At 45.2% G+C, this 22,107-nt stretch overlaps 1 protein-coding gene across 7 annotated transcripts in view; it reads left to right on the top strand.

Annotated features, from left to right (window-relative positions):
- The window catches only part of synj1 (synaptojanin 1), a 100,208-nt gene extending 85,678 nt beyond the window's left edge, over nt 1–14,530 (top strand). For 4 of the 7 annotated variants that reach the window (XM_036967229.1, XM_036967232.1, XM_036967231.1 and 1 more), the window contains 7 exons: nt 911–1,033; nt 1,371–1,409; nt 4,220–4,255; nt 6,739–6,776; nt 7,119–7,296; nt 7,720–8,228; nt 13,306–14,530. In XM_036967229.1, the coding sequence (XP_036823124.1) occupies nt 911–1,033; nt 1,371–1,409; nt 4,220–4,255; nt 6,739–6,776; nt 7,119–7,296; nt 7,720–8,228; nt 13,306–14,412 (2,030 nt within the window). In that variant the 3' untranslated portion in view covers nt 14,413–14,530. Of the gene's footprint in view, nt 1–910; nt 1,034–1,370; nt 1,410–4,219; nt 4,256–6,738; nt 6,777–7,118; nt 7,297–7,719; nt 8,229–11,567; nt 11,592–13,305 lie in introns of all 7 variants that reach the window. The other 3 variants (XM_036967235.1, XM_036967233.1, XM_036967234.1) reach the window with 3 other exon arrangements.
- The last annotated feature ends 7,577 nt before the right edge of the window (nt 14,531–22,107 follow it).

Below are 22,107 nucleotides of genomic sequence, written 5' to 3' on the forward strand. Positions count from 1 at the left end.
GTTTAGTTAGCAGTGTCTTTATCTACACCAGAGTGTCCGTGTTCAGTTCCTCAGATCTACTGATTAGACCAATACTCCCAGCCTCTTACGACATTTGAGCTGTGTTCTGAACCATGCAATTCACACACAACCTCAAACCAGCTTAATAGTTTGTGTCCCAGGTGCTGTGTGTTTGTGAAATACATTTGTGAAAAAAAATATATTATAAATTCCAGTCTGGTAAAAATGAAATTTGTAATGCAGGACTAGGAATGAGAGACACTGGTGCATAACATTGATTGTTCTCTCTGTCTCTCTCTCTCTGTCTCTCGCGCTCTCTGTCTCTCGCGCTCTCTGTCTCTCGCGCTCTCTGTCTCTCGCTCTCTGTCTCTCGCTCTCTGTCTCTCGCTCTCTGTGTCTCGCTCTCTGTGTCTCGCTCTCTGTCTCTCGCTCTCTGTCTCTCGCTCTCTGTCTCTCGCTCTCTGTCTCTCGCTCTCTGTCTCTCGGTCTCTGTCTCTCGGTCTCTGTCTCTCGCTCTCTGTCTCTCGCTCTCTGTCTCTCGCTCTCTGTCTCTCTCGCTCTCTGTCTCTCTCGCTCTCTGTCTCTCGCTCTCTCTCTCTCTCTGTCTCTCTCTCTCTCTTTGTCTCTCTCTCTCTCTCCGTCTCTTTGTCTCTCTCTCTCTCTGTCTCTTTGTCTCTCTCTCTCTCTCTCTGTCTCTCTCTCTCTCTCTGTCTCTTTGTCTCTCTCTCTCTCTCTCTGTCTCTCTCTCTCTCTCTGTATCTCTGTCTCTGTCTCTCTCTCTCTGTCTCTGTCTCTCTCTCTCTCTCTCTCTCTCCCTCCGTCTCTTTGTCTCTCTCTCTCGCTCTCTCGCTCTCTCTCTCTCTCTCTCTCTCTCTGTCTGTCTCTTTGTATCTCTCTCTCTCTGTCCCAGGGACTCCAGTGGACTTCCAGCCTGGTGCTCCTCAGGCCCTGGAGCCTAAACGCCCCCCTCCTCCTCGCCCCAACGCCCCGCCAGCCCGACCTGCTCCTCCTCAACGCCCTCCTCCTCCATCAGGTATTGGCTGTCTCGATATATACCCCTTCACACCACGTTGACCTTGTTCTCCTACTACTATGTGCATCCCCAATTAAATATATATATATATATATTATATATTTTGACCATTTTGAGGTTTATGATTCAGATGGTCGAATATGATTTTTTTTTTCTGGTGAAATGTATTTCTGTTTCCATGTTCTGGTAACTAGTTTACATATTAGACGTCTAGAATGAACAATGAGATCCTAACAACGTCCATACCCGTCTTGGGAAAAGAAACACTTCAGGAACTGTAATTGATGAAGGGTAGGTGTTAACACTGTTAACGTCACCCCTTCCTTCCTGCTTGAAGGAGGCCTAAGCCCCATGCCCGGGAGAAGAGACATGGGAGGTAAAATGGCTGATGGATGTTGTGATATCACCCCCTGCTGTGTTAATACTGTATGGTGGCTTTATTTGTAGTAGACCTGTAGCTGTTACTGTGGTGACAGACTAGTTTACGGTGGTTGTGTAATGGTGGTTTACGTGGCTCTTATTCGTGCAAATGGTGTGGAGATTTGTTGATTGGTTTTCATGCTCTCCGGTATGGTAAAAGTCTAAGGGCCGGTTTCCCGGACACAGATGAAATCCTAGTCTCGGACTAAGAAGCACGTTCATTGGATAATCTTAACATGTATCTGTCCAGGAAACCAGCCCTTGGAAACTGGGTTTGATTTCAGTGTGGAATTAGGAAACCTTTTAAGGTGGTTAGTTATACAGGAAGCACAGTTATACAGGAAGCACAGTTATACAGGAAGCACAGTTATACAGGAAGCACAGTTACACAGGAAGCACAGTTACACAGGAAGCACAGTTATATAGGAATAAAAGGCCTGGCACAGAATATTGCTGCATCAGTTAGCCTCTTAGCCACATCAGTTAGCCTCTTAGCCACATCAGTTAGCCTCTTAGCCACATCAGTTAGCCTAGCCTCTTAGCCACATCAGTTAGCCTAGCCTCTTAGCCACATCAGTTAGCCTAGCCTCTTAGCCACATCAGTTAGCGTCTTAGCCACATCAGTTAGCCTAGCCTCTTAGCCACATCAGTTAGCCTAGCCTCTTAGCCACATCAGTTAGCCTAGCCTCTTAGCCACATCAGTTAGCCTAGCCTCTTAGCCACATCAGTTACCCTCATCATCAATTAGCCCTGCCTCATCTTCAGTTAGCCCCAGCCTCATCATCAGTTAGCCCCAGCCTCATCATCAGTTAGCCCCAGCCTCATCATCAGTCAGCCCCAGCCTCATCATCAGTTAGCCCCAGCCTCATCATCAGTCAGCCCCAGCCTCATCATCAGTTAGCCCCAGCCTCATCATCAGTTAGCCCCAGCCTCATCATCATAACAGTGTTGTGTTGCAGTTCTGTCTTGTCCTTCATTTTGAGCCCTGTGTTTTACGTTCCTCCACTCTTAAGACTTTGGAGAATATTCTGGAGAAAATACACTAAGCCCTGCTCTGGCTAGGAGGGGCAGCGAAGGTAACACGTCTGTAGATCTAGATGGGTTACTCGCGTCATGTGATCACGGTTTCTACGCAAAGAGTTGGATAAACGGCACACCTTTGCCACAATGTCCCCTGTGACCATCCAGACAACTGAGATGTTGTCAGTCCTCAATGGCAACGAAGAAATATGATATTTCTATGAATGACACTGCCCCCCCCCCCCCCCCCATGTTAAAACAGACTTTGTGGCAAGTGAGTCCTCTATCTCAACTCTATGATTTGTCCAATAGAATTATAACATTAAATGCCCTTCTGTCTGGTTACTCTGAGAGTAGAATTGAATGTGTTAGTGTTGAGGTATAGGCTAGTCTTAAGTGTTGTTCCTTATTGAGGTATAGTGAATTTGTGATGATTCAGCCTATTTTAGAATAGCTCGTGTTTTTGTAGTGTTGTAATGTGGATCAGAGAATCTCTTCTAGAATCAAGCAGGGCTGGTCACTTCTGTCCGTTTTACTCTTTGATAGTAGGATGTAACCTGAGACGAGGCCAGTGGTTTTAATACCTGTCTTCGGGGGGGGGGTGGGGGGGTGTCCTCAAGACGTTTTACAATTGTTGATGTTCACCCTGATTCATCTTAGTCATGGGGTTGAGGATGTTGTTCACCCTGATTCATCTAGTCGTGGGGTTGAGGATGTTGTTCACCCTGATTCATCTTAGTCATGGGGTTGAGGATGTTGTTCACCCTGATTCATCTAGTCATGGGGTTGAGGATGAGGAGTTGTTCACCCTGATTCATCTAGTCATGGGGTTGAGGAGTTGTTCACCCTGATTCATCTAGTCGTGGGGTTGAGGATGTTGTTCACCCTGATTCATCTTAGTCATGGGGTTGAGGATGTTGTTCACCCTGATTCATCTAGTCATGGGGTTGAGGATGTTGTTCACCCTGATTCATCTTAGTCATGGGGTTGAGGATGTTGTTCACCCTGATTCATCTAGTCATGGGGTTGAGGATGAGGAGTTGTTCACCCTGATTCATCTAGTCATGGGGTTGAGGATGTTGTTCACCCTGATTCATCTAGTCATGGGGTTGAGGATGTTGTTCACCCTGATTCATCTAGTCATGGGGTTGAGGATGTTGTTCACCCTGATTCATCTAGTCATGGGGTTGAGGATGAGGAGTTGTTCACCCTGATTCATCTAGTCATGGGGTTGAGGATGAGGAGTTGTTCACCCTGATTCATCTAGTCATGGGGTTGAGGATGTTGTTCACCCTGATTCATCTTAGTCATGGGGTTGAGGATGAGGAGTTGTTCACCCTGATTCATCTGGTCATGGGGTTGAGGAGTTGTTCACCCTGATTCATCTAGTCGTGGGGTTGAGGATGTTGTTCACCCTGATTCATCTTAGTCATGGGGTTGAGGATGTTGTTCACCCTGATTCATCTAGTCATGGGGTTGAGGATGAGGAGTTGTTCTCTTTTATTCATCTAGTCATGGGGTTGAGGATGAGGAGTTGTTCACCCTGATTCACCTTAGTCATGGGGTTGAGGATGAAATGATAGGTTGAAACGGTAGGGCGTAACGGTAGGGCGTAACGGTAGGGCGAAACGGTAGGGCGTAACGGTAGGGCGTAACGGTAGGTAGGTACAAACACACAGTGGTTTGTAATGAAAAGTAACCTAATGTTAAAGTCTGGTTTCCTTTGTGCTGCTTCTGCCGGCGAAGGACAAAAAAGCCCTGCGCTCGCTAGACCTGCCTCAGGTGAGTAGTGATGAGACTGTTATAACAACACCTACTTTCTCAATGCTGGTCCTGGGGACTCGAGGGGGGGGGGGGGGGGCTGGTCCTGGGGACCCCGAGGAGGGGGGCTGGTCCTGGGGACTCCGAGGAGGGGGGCTGGGCCTGGGGACTCCGAGGAGGTGGGCTGGTCCTGGGGACCCCGAGGAGGGGGGCTGGTCCTGGGGACTCCGAGGAGGGGGGCTGGTCCTGGGGACTCCGAGGAGGTGGGCTGGTCCTGGGGACCCCGAGGAGGGGGGCTGGTCCTGGGGACCCCGAGGAGTTAGGGGCTGGTCCTGGGGACCCGAGGGGGGAGGGGGGCTGGTCCTGGGGACCCGAGGGGGGGGGGGGGGCTGGTCCTGGGGACCCAAGGGGGGAGGGGGGCTGGTCCTGGGGACCCCGAGGAGAGAAACACTGCCTTATGGCATGGCTATATAATAGTAGTAACAGAAACACTGCCTTATAGCATGGCTATATAATAGTGGTAACAGGGTGGTAATAACATCCCCTCTGTCGTCTGTTATGTGATAAACATGATAGGTGACGCCGTGTGTGTCGCTCTGTGTCTCTCTCTCTCTCTCTCTCTCTCTCTCTCTCTATCTCTCTCTCTCTCTCTTTGTCTCTCTGTCTCTGTGTCTCTCTCGCTCTGTCTCTGTCTCTGCCTCTCTCTTTGTCTCTGTGTGTGTGTTAGTGTACCAGGCTGTTTATCTGTGTGTGTGTGTTAGTGTACCAGGCTGTTTCTCTGTGTGTGTGTGTTAGTGTACCAGGCTGTTTGTCTGTCAGCGTTCAGTAATCCAAGGCTTGCCCTAGGGGCCTTAGCACAGGGGTGTTCTTACTTACTTAGCCAACTTCCCTGAGAGCCCTGTGTGTGTATCCCAGCCAGGTACACACTAGTTTAGATGGAGGGAGATAGCCAACCCTCTCAGGCAGACCAGGTACACACTAGTTTAGCCAACCCCCCTCAGTCAGACCAGGTACACACTAGTTTAGATGGAGGTAGATAGCTGATATCCCTATGGAAGTCAGTATGTTGACATGTCTTGGTGATAGATGGAGGTATGACTCCATCTGACTATGACTGGTCCATCTAGCTATCTGGAGATGAGTGTACTGACTATGACTGGTCCACCTAGCTATCTGAAGATGAATGTCCTGACTATGACTGGTCCACCTAGCTATCTGAAGATGAATGTACTGACTATGTCTGTAAGTCTCTCTGGATAAGAGTGTCTTTTAAATGACTAAAATTCTATGTAATGTCTCACTTGTCTTGACATCTCGTGGCCAGCGATGGCCAGAAGGGGCAGCGAAGGTAAATAATGTATGAATGGGCTAACCATGTGATCATGGCATCGCCAGTGCTTGACTTGGGCAGGAGGTCACCGGAGGTCACCGGAGCTGCGTAACAAGCACCTCATTGTTTCTACTGCTCTAATTCTCACACAGCTCATAGAATATTACCTCATCAATGTATTGTGTAATTCCTGCACCTAAATATAAACAGTTACTGGCATCCAAAATGAGTATCGGCACCTATTTCAGTCCAAACCAAGCACTGGGCGTCTCCTATAGAAGCATCCAGGAAGTCCCTTCTATATTATTGAATGTTCTAGAACAAGGATATTCAACTCTACACTACGAAGGCTGCTTTTCTGCTGCTTTTCTGTTATACCTAATAATTAATTATACCCTCTCCTGATGTCCCAGGTCTAAAATTGGTCCCTGATTTAGAGAGAGGGGGGGGGGGGAGAATTTAAAATGAAGAAAAGCAGTGGAATTGACTTCGAGGTCCAGAATTGAACATGTCTCTGTTGTATCTCTTTGTTGCAACATCAGCTCCAGATGGGTCTTGTTGCTTGGTTTAGCGAATCAGAATCACCTTTGTTTACAGAGTTTTTCATGTACAGGGACCGGGAATTTGACCTGGGGTGTATTCATTGTACCGATTCTGTTGCAAAAAAAAAAACAGTTTCTTTAACAAAAGCGAACTGAACAAGGAAGGTATATATTTTTTTCGTCCAATAGAAACTCTTGTTTTAAAGTTGCAACGGGAATGTTTTGCAACTGTTTGGCTAATGATTACATACGTGGGGAAGTGGCGCTGACACCAGAAGTTTACAGACAGAAGATCGATAAATGATTTACACATTATCTCCACACGTGTTGCTATGCTAGTGAGTCCTTATCATAGCGTAAGATAAGAAATAAGTGTTTAATTAAATTTGGTTTGTAAATCATCGGCACGTACACACAGTCACACAAAAAATTAAATTTTTTCAAAAAGTTGTAAAAATAATATGTAAATGACATGTAAATGACATGTAAATGACATCAAAAGTTCCCTGCTTCAGTCATGTCATTGACAGAAATCCAATAGTGGGCATTTGACCATTTGTGATGAAACAACAGTGAATGGACACCTTCAGCCATTGGTTGTTCTGGTTGTCAATCATATGTCTCTGTTCCAGGTCGTGTCCAATCAGGTCCTGGAGGCCTGCCCCGACCGGTGAGTGTTAAAGATCAATACATCTGTCCAAGCAGATTGAATATGCTCTGAAGATACCACGTTTAGATGGACTGTGAACTTCTCTTTCTGTCTCTACCGGTCTTTTTCTCCCAATCTCTCTTCCTTCTCTCTCTCTCTCTCTCTCCCTTCTGTCTCTCTCTTCACCTCTCTCTCTCTCTCTTCACCTCTCTCTCTCTCTCTTCCTTCTGTCTCTCTCTTCACCTCTCTCTCTCTCTCTCTCTCTCTCTCTCTCCCAATCTCTCTCTCCCTCTCTCTCTCTCTCTCTCTCCACATCCTTTATTTCTCTCTCTCCACATCCTTTATGTCTCTCTCCCCCTCCAGAACATGCCTCAGAGGGCTGGGGTGATCAGTGTGACCCCCCAGGCGCGCCCTGCCCACCCAGGTGCTCCCAGACCCACCCCAGAGGCACCGGGGGCTCCACGGCCCACCCCAGACACTCACCCTGGAGCTCCCAGACCTGGCCCTGACGCCCAGCCTAAACCCACCGACCTGCCCCTGGGTGAGACGCAGCCTGGAGCCCTCACACTATCAACCACACCTGGCTTCAAATAGTATTTGTTTTTTTATTTTAAATCTTCCTAGACTGTGATTTGAGAAGTCCAGATGTCACACTGTAAACCAGTGTTCCTGCAAACTCGGTCCTGGGGACCCTCATCAACTCGCCATCAAGAGTTGATTATTTAAATCAGCTGTTTAGGGCAACAACAACAACAACAACAACAAAAATATGTACTCCCCATGCTGTTTCCAGAAGTTAACCAGGAAACCGAAATTGGGAAACGCTGCTGTAAACTCATGAACTGTTTAAAGGGGTGATCTGGGATCGGTAAATTCTTGGGACTATTAAATATAGCTATTCATTCTTTATGAAGAATGTGAAGACTGTCTCTCTGTCTAAGTCTTCTGTAACGTTGTCTTGCAGGCCCCCCTCCTTCCGGACCCCCTCCAGTGAGACATGTCCCCTCCCCGATGCAGCCAACAATGCAGCCCCAGTCTGCCTCTCCAGCCCAGCCACCCATGCAGGCTCCCATGCAGGCCCAGTCTGCCCCTCCAGCCCAGCCACCCATGCAGCCAACCATGCAGGCTCCCATGCAGGCCCAGTCTGCCCCTCCAGCCCAGCCACCCATGCAGGCTCCCATGCAACCAACCATGCAACCAACCATGCAACCAACCATGGCTGCCCCAATGCAGCCAACCATGCAGGCTCCCATGCAGCCCCAGTCTGCCCCTCCAGCCCAGCCACCCATGCAGGCTCCCATGCAGCCCCAAATGGCTGCCCCAATGCTGCCCACACAGGCCGGAGCAGGGCTAGGGGCTACCGGGGCTGTGGCCCCCCAGGGGCTGTCCTCCCCCAAGCCCCCTCCCCGCTCCCGTTCCTCTCATGTCCTGCCCCCTGAGACCACCACTACAGAGAATGCCCCTGCAACCCAGGTTAGTACCAACCAACACTCTATACAGTTACCATGACAACATAGAGATGAATACCAACACTCTGTATACAGTTACCATGACAACATAGAGATTAATACCAATACTCTGTATACAGTTACCATGACAACATAGAGGTTAATACCAACACTCTGTATACAGTTACCATGACAACATAGAGGTTAATACCAACCCTCTGAATACAGTTACCATGACAACATAGATGTTAATACCAACGCTCTGTATACAGTTACCATGACAACACAGAGGTTAATACCAACACTCTGTATACAGTTACCATGACAACATAGATGTTAATACCAACGCTCTGTATACAGTTACCATGACAACACAGAGGTTAATACCATCACTGTATACAGTTACCACGACAACACACATGTTAATACCAACACTCTTTATACAGTTACCATGACAACAGAGGTTAATACCAACACTGTATACAGTTGCCATGACAACATACATGTTAATACCAACACTCTGTATACAGTTACCAACACTCGGTATACAGTTACCATGACAACATATTGGTTAATACCAACACTCTGTATACAGTTACCATGACAACATAGTGGTTAATACCAACATTCTGTATACAGTTACCATGACACCATATTGGTTAATGCCAACAATCTGTATACAGTTACCAGGACAACATATTGGTTAATACCAACACTCTGTATACAGTTACCATGACAACATAGTGGTTAATACCAACACTGTATACAGTTACCATGACAGCATATTGGTTAATACCAACACTCTGTATACAGTTACCATGACAACATATTGGTTAATACCAACACTCTGTATGCAGTTACCATGACAACATAGTGGTTAATACCAACACTCGGTATACAGTTACCATGACTACATAGTGGTTAATACCAATACTCTGTATATAGTTGCCATGACTGCATAGTGGTTAATACCAACACTCTGTATACAGTTACCATGACACCATATTGGTTAATGCCAACAATCTGTATACAGTTACCAGGACAACATATTGGTTAATACCAACACTCTGTATACAGTTACCATGACAACATAGTGGTTAATACCAACACTGTATACAGTTACCATGACAGCATATTGGTTAATACCAACACTCTGTATACAGTTACCATGACAACATATTGGTTAATACCAACACTCTGTATGCAGTTACCATGACAACATAGTGGTTAATACCAACACTCGGTATACAGTTACCATGACTACATAGTGGTTAATACCAATACTCTGTATATAGTTGCCATGACTGCATAGTGGTTAATACCAACACTCTGTATATAGTTAACATGACAACATAGAAGTTAATACCAACCAACACTGCAATATGTCACTTTTTGGGCGATCTGACAAAATTCACATAGAAATGTGAGTAATAGATCTGTCATTCTCATTGAAAACCAGTCTAAGAAGTGGTAGATCTGTTCTACAGTGGCAAGAAGAAGTTCAAAGAAAAGACTGTTTGTTTGTCTGTTGTTGTGACTTGGATGAAGATCAAATCAAATTTATTTATATAGCCCTTCTTAGATCAGCTGATATCTCAAAGTGCTGTACAGAAACCCAGCCTAAAAACCCCCAAACAGCAAGCAATGCAGGTGTAGAAGCACGGTGGCTAGGAAAAAACTCCCTAGAAAGGCCAGAACCTAGGAAGAAACCTATAGAGGAACCAGGCTATAGGAAAAAACTCCCTAGAAAGGCCAGAACCTAGGAAGAAACCTAGGAACCAGGCTATAGGAAAACCTCCGTTGTACGTGCGCTATTTCTCTGCTACCCGTTCCTGTTTTTGCGTTTTTTTACTTACTGTTTTGTACCCCAGCTACAAACAGCTGAAAATATTATCTTTTTTGGCTTTTGGAAAGATATTTCACAGCGGTTTAGATGATACAATGATTCTCTACATGATTCTCTACAATGATTCTCTACAATGATTCTCTACATGATTCTCTACAATGATTCTCTACAATGATTCTCTACATGATTCTCTACAATGAATCTCTACATGATTCTCTACATGATTCTCTACAATGATTCTCTACATGATTCTCTACACTATACATAACTAGTTTTGTCACAAACGGACATTAGGACGTTTCTACATATTGCACCTTTAAATTAGAATGTAATGACTCCAATCTAGTCGTTGCATAAATATTCAGCTCGTTATTTAAAGGCCTTGATTAGTTCAGAAGTAAAACTAGGCTTAACAAATCACATAATAAGCTATATGGACTCACTCTGTGTGGATAAATAGGCGTTGACATGATGTTTTTATTGACTACCCCTTCCTCCGTCCCCCCCAAACATTCAACATCTGTAAGGTCCCTCAGTCAAGTATTGAATTTCAAGAACAGATTAAACTATAAAGACCAGAGAGCTTTTTGAAAGTCTCAGTGATTGGTGGACGGGTAACAATAACAAATCAGACTATCTCTTTAAACATGGTCAAGTTAATAATGACGACGTATTAAAACCACCCAGACGCATCACAGATAGAGTCGTCCTTCTGAACTGAGCTGCCGGAGAGGAAGGAAACTGCTTAGGGAGGTTACCACGAGGCCGTTGACGATTTTTAAAACAGCTACAGAGTTTAATGGCTGTGATGGTAGAAAACTGAGGATGGATCAACAACAGTGTAGTGACTCGACAAATAATAACAGAGTGAAAAGAAGAATGCAAATATTCCTAAACATTCAACAAGGCACTAAAGTAATACTGCAACAAGAAAAACACGGCCAAGGAAGACACTTTTTGGCCGAAATTCAGACCCTTATGCAGATCCAAGTAACTGCCTCCTTTAATGCACCTTTCAGTAAGTAGGACAATAACCTACAACAAAAAGCCCAAATATATATTCAGAAAAAAATAAATACAAAATCTTCCAATTTGACATTTAGAATATTTTGTTTACATCATTGACAAAATAGTGACAATTTAATCTCTTTTAATCCCATTTTGTAACACAATAAAATGTGGATAACGGAGATGTCTAGTTTGTTAGCTACTGTATGTCATGGTATAATGTTACAGGAACACATGAGATGAGGGAAATAACAAGTAGATGGTACATGCACAAAACAATTGGCTACTCTTTTATCTCTCTGTCTTTTTTCGCTCTCTGTCTTTCTCTCTCTCTGTCTTTATCTCTCTCTGTCTTTATCTCTCTCTGTCTTTCTTTCTCTCTCTGGCTTTCTCTCGTTCTCTCCTTTCTCTGTCCCTTACACAGCTTTGCTACAGTTATATAGGTGTGTAAGTGTTCTTCTCTCCCCATCTCTCTCCCTCTCTCCCCCTCTCTCTCCCTCTCTCTCCAAGCCGGAGCAGCCCTCTGGGTGACAGGTATACCATTGCCTCCTCTATATTAAACTCCTCCTTGTTTCTCTCCATAGCACCTCTGTCACTGAGTCCTCTAGTCCAGTGTATGACCCAAGTCTCAAATCACACCCTAATCCCTAGATGGTACACTACTTTGGACCATAATCCTTAGTACACTACTTTGGACCTTTTATCCCTAGATAGTACACTACTTTGGGCCTTTATCTCTTGTCTAAAGTAGTGTACTAACTAGGGAATAGGGTGTGATTTGAGTCTCCCTACTCCCATACATTAGTCACCTGCTTCATATTTTTGTTGATTTCTGCCTTGATCCATCTGTAGGTGTTTATTTGATCGTGTCTCCTAGCCCATCACAAATCTAATAACAGTGGGTTTTATATGTTCATCAACTGGTAAAAAGGGTTGTTGTTGTTGTTTAAACTGTTGTTGTTGTTTTTTTTACGTGGCCAGCATGACAATCCACACATCTGACCTTAAAAATATTCGGGATGTTTTGCCAGTTCAGTCCAGTTCAATCAATGCATGTCGGCCACGTCTAGCCTGGTAATCTAGCCTGGTAATCTAGCCTGGTAATCTAGCCTGGTAATCTACCCCCGAATTTGTGTTGACCTTCCTTCAACACATCGACGTTCCTTTACATATATCCTGCCTTTGATCAACACGTTGAAATAGACCACTTCCTGTGTTGATATGGAATGACTTCCTGTGTTGAAATGGACCACTTCCTGTGTTGATATGGAATGACTTCCTGTGTTGAAATGGACCACTTCCTGTGTTGATATGGAATGACTTCCTGTGTTGAAATGGACCACTTCCTGTGTTGATATGGAATGACTTCCTGTGTTGATATGGAATGACTTCCTGTGTTGATATGGACCACTTCCTGTGTTGATATAGACCACGTCCTGTGTTGAAATGGACCACTTCCTGTGTTGATATGGAATGACTTCCTGTGTTGATATGGAATGACTTCCTGTGTTGATATGGAATGACTTCCTGTGTTGATAGGAATGACTTCCTGTGTTGATATGGAATGACTTCCTGTGTTGAAATGGACCACTTCCTGTGTTGAAATGGACCACTTCCTGTGTTGAAATGGACCACTTCCTGTGTTGATATGGAATGACTTCCTGTGTTGAAATGGACCACTTCCTGTGTTGAAATGGACCACTTCCTGTGTTGATATGGAATGACTTCCTGTGTTGATATGGAACGACTTCCTGTGTTGATATGGACCACTTCCTGTGTTGATATGGAACGACTTCCTGTGTTGATATGGAACGACTTCCTGTGTTGATATGGAACGACTTCCTGTGTTGATATGGAACGACTTCCTGTGTTGATATGGAACGACTTCCTGTGTTGATATGGAACGACTTCCTGTGTTGATATGGAACGACTTCCTGGTGTATCGTGTTTTATATATAATGTGTCATCCAATGGTAATGCAGCCAACGGTCACCTGGTCAGTCCTTTCACTGGTTAGGTATTTAGGTACTTTGTGTGGAATATAATAGCTGGTTAAGTGTAGTCGTAGGTTATTAAAGTAGACTTGTTGCATGTTATAACAAGAGAGCTCTTACTGCTGAAACGTCACTCTACGATTACATTCCATTTACTTATTTCCTCATTACGTCAAAATAAACTGCCATTGGCTCAGCTTTTTCCCAACGTTGGCTCTGATTTGATGACTCCGGTGTCTTTTTCTCCCCTCTAGATCAATGGGGTGAATGGAATCCAAAGAGAAGCACAATGGAAGCCCGAACCCTTTGACACACTCACCTCTGACCTCTCCGCCTCTTGGCTCAACACCCAATCACTGACCAGGACCTCCTCCTTACGCTCAGCTCCTACCCTCCCTACTTCCTCTATCACCCTCCCTTCATCCCTCCACTCCACCCCTCTGTCCACCCTGCAGGGCTTCGACGACGACTCTTCCTCCACCCTCCCCCCTTCCCTCACCCGGTCTCTCCTCCCCCCTCCCCCGGTCCCATCTCGAAGTAGGTCCCAGGAGGCCCTGCAGCGGGGCTCTCCCAACCCCTTTCTGAGTGATCCGGTCCCAGCCCGTCCCAACAGCACCAACCCCTTCACTGGTCCTCTGGTGCAGCAGGGTCAGAGGCGCTCCCTGACACCTGACTTCCTTGCCCAGCAGAAGGCCTCAAGGCCTGGTCTCGACAGGACCATGTCTGCCTTCACCCAGCCCCTCGCCCCTACCCCAGCCCCGTTCCCAGCTTTTGCCCCCAACATGACGCCAGGGGCACCTGCACCCCCTCCATCGCTCCACCGGACGATGTCCCTGCTTGGCCCATCGATGACCCCCCTCATCCCTGCTCCAGCGCTCCCTCTCCTGACTGCTCCCTCTCTCCCTGCCCCTATGCTCCCCCTGGCTCTTCCTCTCTCTCGCCCTCTTCTTCCAGCCCCTGCCCTCCCCCTGTCTCCTCCCTCCTCCACCCCTGACCTCCCCCTGTCTCCTCCCTCCTCCACCCCTACCCCCCTGTCGTCCCGCCCCCAGCCCCCTCCTCCCCCTCGGGCCCAGCTGTGGGTGACCTTCGATGATGATTCAGTCCTCCCCGTCCCAGCCAAGGCTCCACCAGCAGCCCCAACTGCTTCCACCTCCCCCCCATCTCTCACCCAGACTCAGTTCTCCTGCTCTGGTTTCGACTCTGACCCACACTGGGCCACTGGCTCCACCACCTTGACCTCCACATTCCTCTCCCGGCCCCCTCCGATCCCAGCCAGGGTGGTCCCAGGCAGCAGCCAGCCCCCGCTCCCAGCCCGAGCCACAAACAACCTCCCTTTCCCCAAGGACTTCACTGAGAGATAGGAGTGACCCGGCGATCCACCACAGAGGAAACGTGTCCTATGTAGGACAGGGACGACCTATCTAGAGGAGTGTAGATCTATGGTCCACTACAGAGGAAACAGGTCGTCCCTGGCCTAAATAGGACACGGACGACCTATCTAGAGGAGTGTAGATCTATGGTCCACCACAGAGGAAACGTGTCCTATGTAGGACAGGGCAGGCCTATCTAGAGGAGTGTAGATCTATGGTCCACTACAGAGGAAACGTGTCCTATGTAGGACAGGGACGACCTATCTAGAGGAGTGTAGATCTATGGTCCACTACAGAGGAAACGTGTCCTAGGTCTGCCCTGTCCTACATATCTAGAGGAGTGTAGATCTATGGTCCACCACAGAGGAAACGTGTCCTATGTAGGACAGGGCAGGCCTATCTAGAGGAGTGTAGATCTATGGTCCACCACAGAGGAAACGTGTCCTACGTAGGACAGGGCAGACCTATCTAGAGGAGTGTAGATCTATGGTAAATGTGAATGTGTGTATGGTTTGTATAAAGAGTCAGGTATTTAACCCATTTAGACTAAACCCCTCCCACTCCTGAATATTCATGTACCACTGCTGTTCCATAACATCTTTGTTGCCGATGTTGTTAACACATCACATGTCATTATGTGAATATGTATGTTTCTCCTGGTCTTGTTTATTTCGTTATGGCAGGAAACATGTTCCTGGGTCTATATCAGGGCTGTCCAACTCTGTTCCTGGAGAGATAAACCTCCTGTAGGTTTTAACTCCAACTCTGTTCCTGGAGAGATAAACCTCTTGTAGGTTTTAACTCCAACTCTGTTCCTGGAGAGATAAACCTCCTGTAGGTTTTAACTCCAACCCTGTTCTTGGAGAGATAAACCTCCTGTAGGTTTTAACTCCAACCCTGTTCTTGGAGAGATAAACCTCCTGTAGGTTTTAACTCCAACCCTGTTCCTGGAGAGATAAACCTCCTGTTGGTTTTAACTCCAACCCCAGTTGTAACCAACCTGATTCAGATTTTCAACCAGCTAATTATTAGAATCAGGTGCACTAGATGAGGGTTGGAGTTAAAACCTACAGGTTTATTTCTCCAGGAACAAGGTTGGAGTTAAAACCTACAGGAGGGTTATTTCTCCAGGAACAGGGTTGGAGTTAAAACCTACAGGAGGGTTATTTCTCCAGGAACAGGGTTGGAGTTAAAACCTACAGGAGGGTTATTTCTCCAGGAACAGGGTTGGAGTTAAAACCTACAGGAGGGTCTCTCTCCAGGAACAGGGTTGGAGTTAAAACCTACAGGAGGGTCTCTCTCCAGGAACAGGGTTGGACAGCCCTGGGTCTATATAGTTAATGTCAATGTATATCAATATATATATATATATATCTATCTATGCGCTCAAATGGTGTCAGCTCCTGTGTAATATTGAACATGTCTACCTACGGCCATACAGTTAGATTGTCACTGAGATTCTTATTCCATATGATCAGCATTCTAGGATATGACCACATTCCCTACACTCAGCGGTGTGTCACGTTCGCTGTTATGACACGGTAGGGCTACAGTCACATACACATCCATCGTTATACTAGGCTGTATGTAAGCAGCAGCAGCCTAGTCCCTGTCATTCAAACAGAAACCCAGTTTCTACTCCTCACCGCTTATTCAGTATAGGGTGGAGTGCACTGCAGGAGCCAAAATGGAACCCAGTTTCTACTCCTCACTGCTTATTCAGTATAGGGTGGAGTGCACTGCAGGAGCCAAAATGGACCCCAGTTTCTACACCTCACTGCTTATTCAGTATAGGGTGGAGTGCACTGCAGGAGCCAAAATGGCCAACTGTCATGTCACTCAGCATTGATCAGAAATCACCTTGCTCTACAGATTACGCCTCTGTATCAGGCAGGGCCAGAACTCACAGTTACTGAATATCTATATCTGTACAGTACAACACCTATTTTATCTGTCATGAATGTACATTGCACAGGTTGTTGTTGTCGTTGTCTCCTTGAGACCACAAATGGTGGTTTCTCTCTCTCTCTCTCTTCCCTGCCATCAGCATCTGTGTTTTGTTGCTGTTGTGCTAAAGCTCAACATGTTCTTTAGCCACATATCAACCTGTATACATTGTGTTTCTGTATATTTTCAGAGAGCAGGCTAGTCTCCAAGACGTGTGTATTCGCGGTATAACAGATATGCACTTAAGACTTAATATTAAGTCAACCAGATTCTCTTTCAGAGGTCTCGTGAAAAGCATTAACGTTTTGGCGAGCGTGACGGATTGAGAAAGGGGAGAGACGGTTTTGACAGATGACTTGGACTTAAACCTGCTTCCTCCTACTCCTCTGTGTGTGTGTTCGTGTGTGTGTGTGTGTGTGTGTGTGTGTGTGTGTGTGTGTGGAGCTGCATACTGTACGTATCCCAGTATATATATATATTCCTCCTTGATTTGATCCAACGCTTGGACCTGTACTACTGTATAGTAATATGAATGTGGTGTTCTTCTGTACTATTGGGATCCTTCTATATATCTGATCTCCAACAATCCTGTTTTGCTAACCCTAACCCTAACCCTAACCCCAATCCTGTTTTGCTTTCTTGTTCGTGTGTCGCTTTGAACTTAATTTTACTCGCAGAGATGGTACCTACCTACTTATTTTTTATTTCAAAAGAGAAGGTTATTTCTAATCTATTTATTATTGAAACTGTGGTGAGAAAGTACTGTGCTGTGTTTGAGGTGTGTTGTCTGTCGTGGGTGGGTGGGTGGGTGGGTGAGGGGGGTTGGTTGTGCGTGCTGCTCTGTGTGTAGTGTGTGTACAGTGTTGTGTGTGTGTGGGGGGGGGGGGGGGGGGGTGTGTTATTGTCAGCATTTTTCTCCTGAGGGTCTTAAATACTACAGTAACATATGTCACATACTCTCACAGATTTAGAGACCAACGGCCACCCTAACACACAGGCCAACGGGCCACCCTAACACAGGCCAACGGCCACCCTAACCCCAGAAGGACTTGTAGGCACCTCCCCCTTTCAATGTTTATAATACAAAACCATACAACAACAAAAATCCTATTTTTTAGAGAGAAACAAATCATTGGAGATTTACACAAAGAAGAAGGAAAACAGAAGGGGTAAAGAATAACAAAAGGAAATGAACGTACAAAGCAGATATCTAATAGTCAGATGCATCCTCCTCACACTACATGCTAGTGTCATTGAGCCAATCAGAGTTAACTTCCTGTTGATGAGGTGTGGTGGTATTAACATCAGTGATGTGTCAGTGTTCTACTCCGTATTCCGCTGTTGTCCTCCTACTATCTACGTTGGTCTTTCTCTAAAAACACACTGCGGGAGCCAACACGGAACCCAGTTTCCACTCCTCACTGCTTATTCAGTATAGGGTGAGTGCACTACAGGAGCCAAAATGGAACCCAGTTTCCACTCCTCACTGCTTATTCAGTATAGGGTGAGTGCACTACAGGAGCCAAAATGGACGACGCTGCTGCTCTAGTGTTTTACACCAGTGTCTCCAACAATGGCTCTGACATGTAAATGGTTTGTTGGTGAGAGGGACATATTGTGATTAGCTAGAAGAGGAGAGGTTTTTCCCCTCTCAAGACAACTGTTGGATGATGATGTTATTTTCCCCAAAAAACTCTGTTAAAAATGGTTGTGCTCCACCACCAGTTTAGTGGAGAGGGTATGGGGGTTAGGGTTGCAAAGTCTGGTAGCTTTCCCGAAGTCTCCAGCTTTTCCAGAAATCCTGGTTGAAAGACTCAGGAGTGAGTTAACATGAAATCCGGAATCCTCCGACCCGGGATTTCTGGAAGATCTTGGAATTTGGGAAAAGTTGCAGGAATTTTGCACCCAGAGGTTCAGAGTCTAGGGTCTAAGGTCCAGTTTCCCAGACACAGACAAACCCTTGTTCTGGATTTAAATGTATTTATTTTTTTAAACCTACTCGATGGTGAAGTAGTTTCTAAATCCTGGATTAGACTTAATCTTTTGTCCAGGAAACCAGTCCTAAAGGAACCAGCTAACTGATGCTTCTCTGTTGTTGCTTTTATCCACACCATGGAAACAAATAACCGTGTTCTTCATTCGCAATCCAAAAATCTCTGGATTGAAACGTCACTCCTTAAAAAAAAAAAACACACCGAGGCAGTAAAAGTAGCATTATCAACACTTCTACCACGTCCCTGTCATTGGTCGCCGGAGGAAGACGATAGAACCACCTTAAATGCATTTCTTGTTATGCTTTTAATCAGTGGTGTGCAGTATAGCCAATGGCATTAATCATTCTAGGAGGCTAGCTACTAACGCTTAGCGTCATGTTCTGTTCAAGATGATATTTTATAGGAAACAAAAGTGACTCTTTTTTTCGTTTGTGTGTGTGTGTGTGGGTTGGTGTCCCTTTATAACCCATAGTCGAGAGTCATCTGTGTTGTTGATCATAATACTATATAAAGAAAAATGAAAACTACAATTCATATTATTAGTAACTAAGGTTCCATCATTTTAAGTGCACCGCTAAAACTGCACATTTATGTATAAAGCAATGTGTGTTGTATGTATAATAAATGTCTATTGAACCTGAATGCTGTTGACTGCACTGGACTCGTGTTGACGACAACTTGTTTGTGTGTCATATTTACACGGCTGTGTAACTACTCGTCTTTGTCACAATACACATTCTTCTTCTGGTCTAGCCTTGAACATGACTCTCGGTTCCATTACATTGGGGCTCCCGAGTGGCTCAGCCGGGTCTAAGGCACTGCATCTCAGTGCAAGAGGCGTCACTACAGTCCCTGGTGCGAATCCGGGCTGTATCACATCCGGCCGTGATTGGGAGTCCCATAGAGCGTCGTCCGGGTTTGGCCGTCCGTTGTAAATAAGAATTTGTTTTTAACTGTCTTGTCTAGTTACATAAAGGTTCCATACATAAAATACAAATAAATTAAGAGCCCAGACATTCGGTCTGAACATCAACGTACATCGCTTGCGGTACGGTTTTGGTGCGTATCTTTCATATCCGTGAGAAATCGTTTTCAGAAAACAAAAAGGGTGAAATTACTACACACCTTTTATAGGGTTAGTGTTCCCACAAGGCCATAACTCCATGTTACAGCGCGTTGTTTATGGAAAACAGACGGAAGACAGAGTGGACAATCTGTGCTAATTAGCTATCTGTTTCTGTCTATAAACGGAAGACAGAGTGGACAATCTGCTAATTAGCTATCTGTGTCTCTGAACACCTGTCTATAAACGGAAGACAGAGTGGACAATCTGCTAATTAGCTATCTGTGTCTCTGAACACCTGTCTATAAACGGAAGACAGAGTGGACAATCTGCTAATTAGCTATCTGAGTCTCCGAACACCCGTCTATAAACGGAAGACGGACGCAGTAAACATGTTTTTACTGAAAAATACTGTGTTAACCTGTTAAAACACTGCACATAAGTGTGTAATTTGCATTTGTGAAATTATTTTAATGTGATATGAGAGTAGAGTGATTTATTGTTTCTAGAACCGTACCACAATTGACAATCGATTGACGTTTAGGATGGAGCATTTGGCTGTTTTGGCTTCTAGAGCCAATTCACCTTTAAAAACAGAACATGTTCAAGGACCTTTTGGACTAGAAGGGGTAACGTTAGGCTTCTTTATTCTGCTTCTGGACCAAATGCATTTGTGTCAATTGTTATAATAATAAAAAAACAGCACCATCCTTGCCAACGTCTGGGTCAAAGGTTAATTGGAGGTTGGGCTGTTTTGAAGAGCGAATGGTGAGTCTGCACTCATGTGTTAGCAATTTTATGATTAATTTGGTAATGGAATGCGCAGTTTTAAAACCTGTCACTGGTGTTACACAGTTTATAGTATAGGGAAAGGAAATAATATTGATATGCCATCTTGTCATCAGATTTGTCACTGGCGTTACTGTTCCTGCTGTTAACACCATTGACAATCAATAACACTGCTAACTTTTTTATATCAACGTTAAGGTTTTGTACTGTTTCAATATTGTAATTTGTAACATAATAAGGCTTTCTTTTAGATATGGCAACAACAAAAATACATGTAATTAAGTGCTGCTGAAAAGCAAAGACTCTCCAGACAGCGCAGGGATGCTGACCTGGGGGAAGAGCAAAGACTCTCCAGACAGCGCAGGGATGCTGACCCGGGGGAAGAGCAAAGACTCTCCAGACAGCGTAGGGATGCTGACCGGGTGAAGAGCAAAGACTCTCCAGACAGCGCAGGGATGCTGACCCGGTGAAGAGCAAAGACTCTCCAGACAGCGCAGGGATGCTGACCCGGTGAAGAGCAAAGACTCTCCAGACAGCGCAGGGATGCTGACCCAGTGAAGAGCAAAGACTCTGGGGAACCTCTGGTAACCAAGTAAAGCACAGAAGGTTTCTGGGGAACCTCTGGTAACCAAGTAAAGCACAGAAGGTTTCTGGGGTACCTCTGGTAACCACAAAAGGAACCATGCGAATGAACCAGGAATGCACCAGAAAATAAATCACTCTCCCGACGGTGCCGGCTAAATGGCCACTGTCTCTCACCTCCACATCAAACAGATGTCATCGACCCGGATACCTCAGCTCCACCTCGCCCAGACGTCACTGAGGATCACCGCGGTGGTGCATTGTGAACCATGATGAACCACCATACCGTTTATACTGGAGGTTGAAGAACATAACATCACAGTCGTTGAAAATAAGAATTAGTTCTTAACTGACTTGCCTAGTTAAATAAAGGTAAAATAAAAAAAAACATGGCAAGACAAACTTTAGGACAAACTTTTCAAACATCACAAGTAAAAGTTAATTTAGTAGGCAAACTGTTAGTACTGGAAACAGGCCTATTCCATGAACATGTTTCACTGCACACACTGTTTATCATCAGCCCTTTTGGGAAAACCTAGTCTTAGTTTTACATTCAATGTTGTTTCTATTGTTCTTGTGTATCTATAGATCTCATAGACACGTTTTTATATCTGTACGACAACGTTAGGAAATGTTTATGGCTCGAGTGTTGTTGACTGGAGCAATAGAAAAACAAATATATCCTACTGATGAGTCAACGAGGTTAATATGTATGTTCTGGTGGTCAGACACGTTCCTGATGAGTCAACGAGGTTTAATATGTATGTTCTGGTGGTCAGACACGTTCCTGATGAGTCAACGAGGTTAATATGTATGTTCTGGTGGTCAGACACGTTCCTGATGAGTCAACGAGGTTAATATGTATGTTCTGGTGGTCAGACACGTTCCTGATGAGTCAACGAGGTTAATATGTATGTTCTGGTGGTCAGACACGTTCCTGATGAGTCAACGAGGTTAATATGTATGTTCTGGTGGTCAGACACGTTCCTGATGAGTCAACGAGGTTAATATGTATGTTCTGGTGGTCAGACACGTTCCTGATGAGTCAACGAGGTTTAATATGTATGTTCTGGTGGTCAGACACGTTCCTGATGAGTCAACGAGGTTAATATGTATGTTCTGGTGGTCAGACACGTTCCTGATGAGTCAACGAGGTTAATATGTATGTTCTGGTGGTCAGGTCTTGACACGTTCCTGAATAATCAAGCAAACAACACCTGAGGGAATTGGCATCGAAAACAATTGCAACATCTTTAGTTGTTTACTGGGATCTTCTAAAGTAATAAAGAATTCCTTATAATTAAGTAAACG

This window comes from Oncorhynchus mykiss, chromosome Y (genome assembly GCF_013265735.2).
Source record: "Oncorhynchus mykiss isolate Arlee chromosome Y, USDA_OmykA_1.1, whole genome shotgun sequence".
NCBI lineage: Eukaryota > Metazoa > Chordata > Actinopteri > Salmoniformes > Salmonidae > Oncorhynchus > Oncorhynchus mykiss.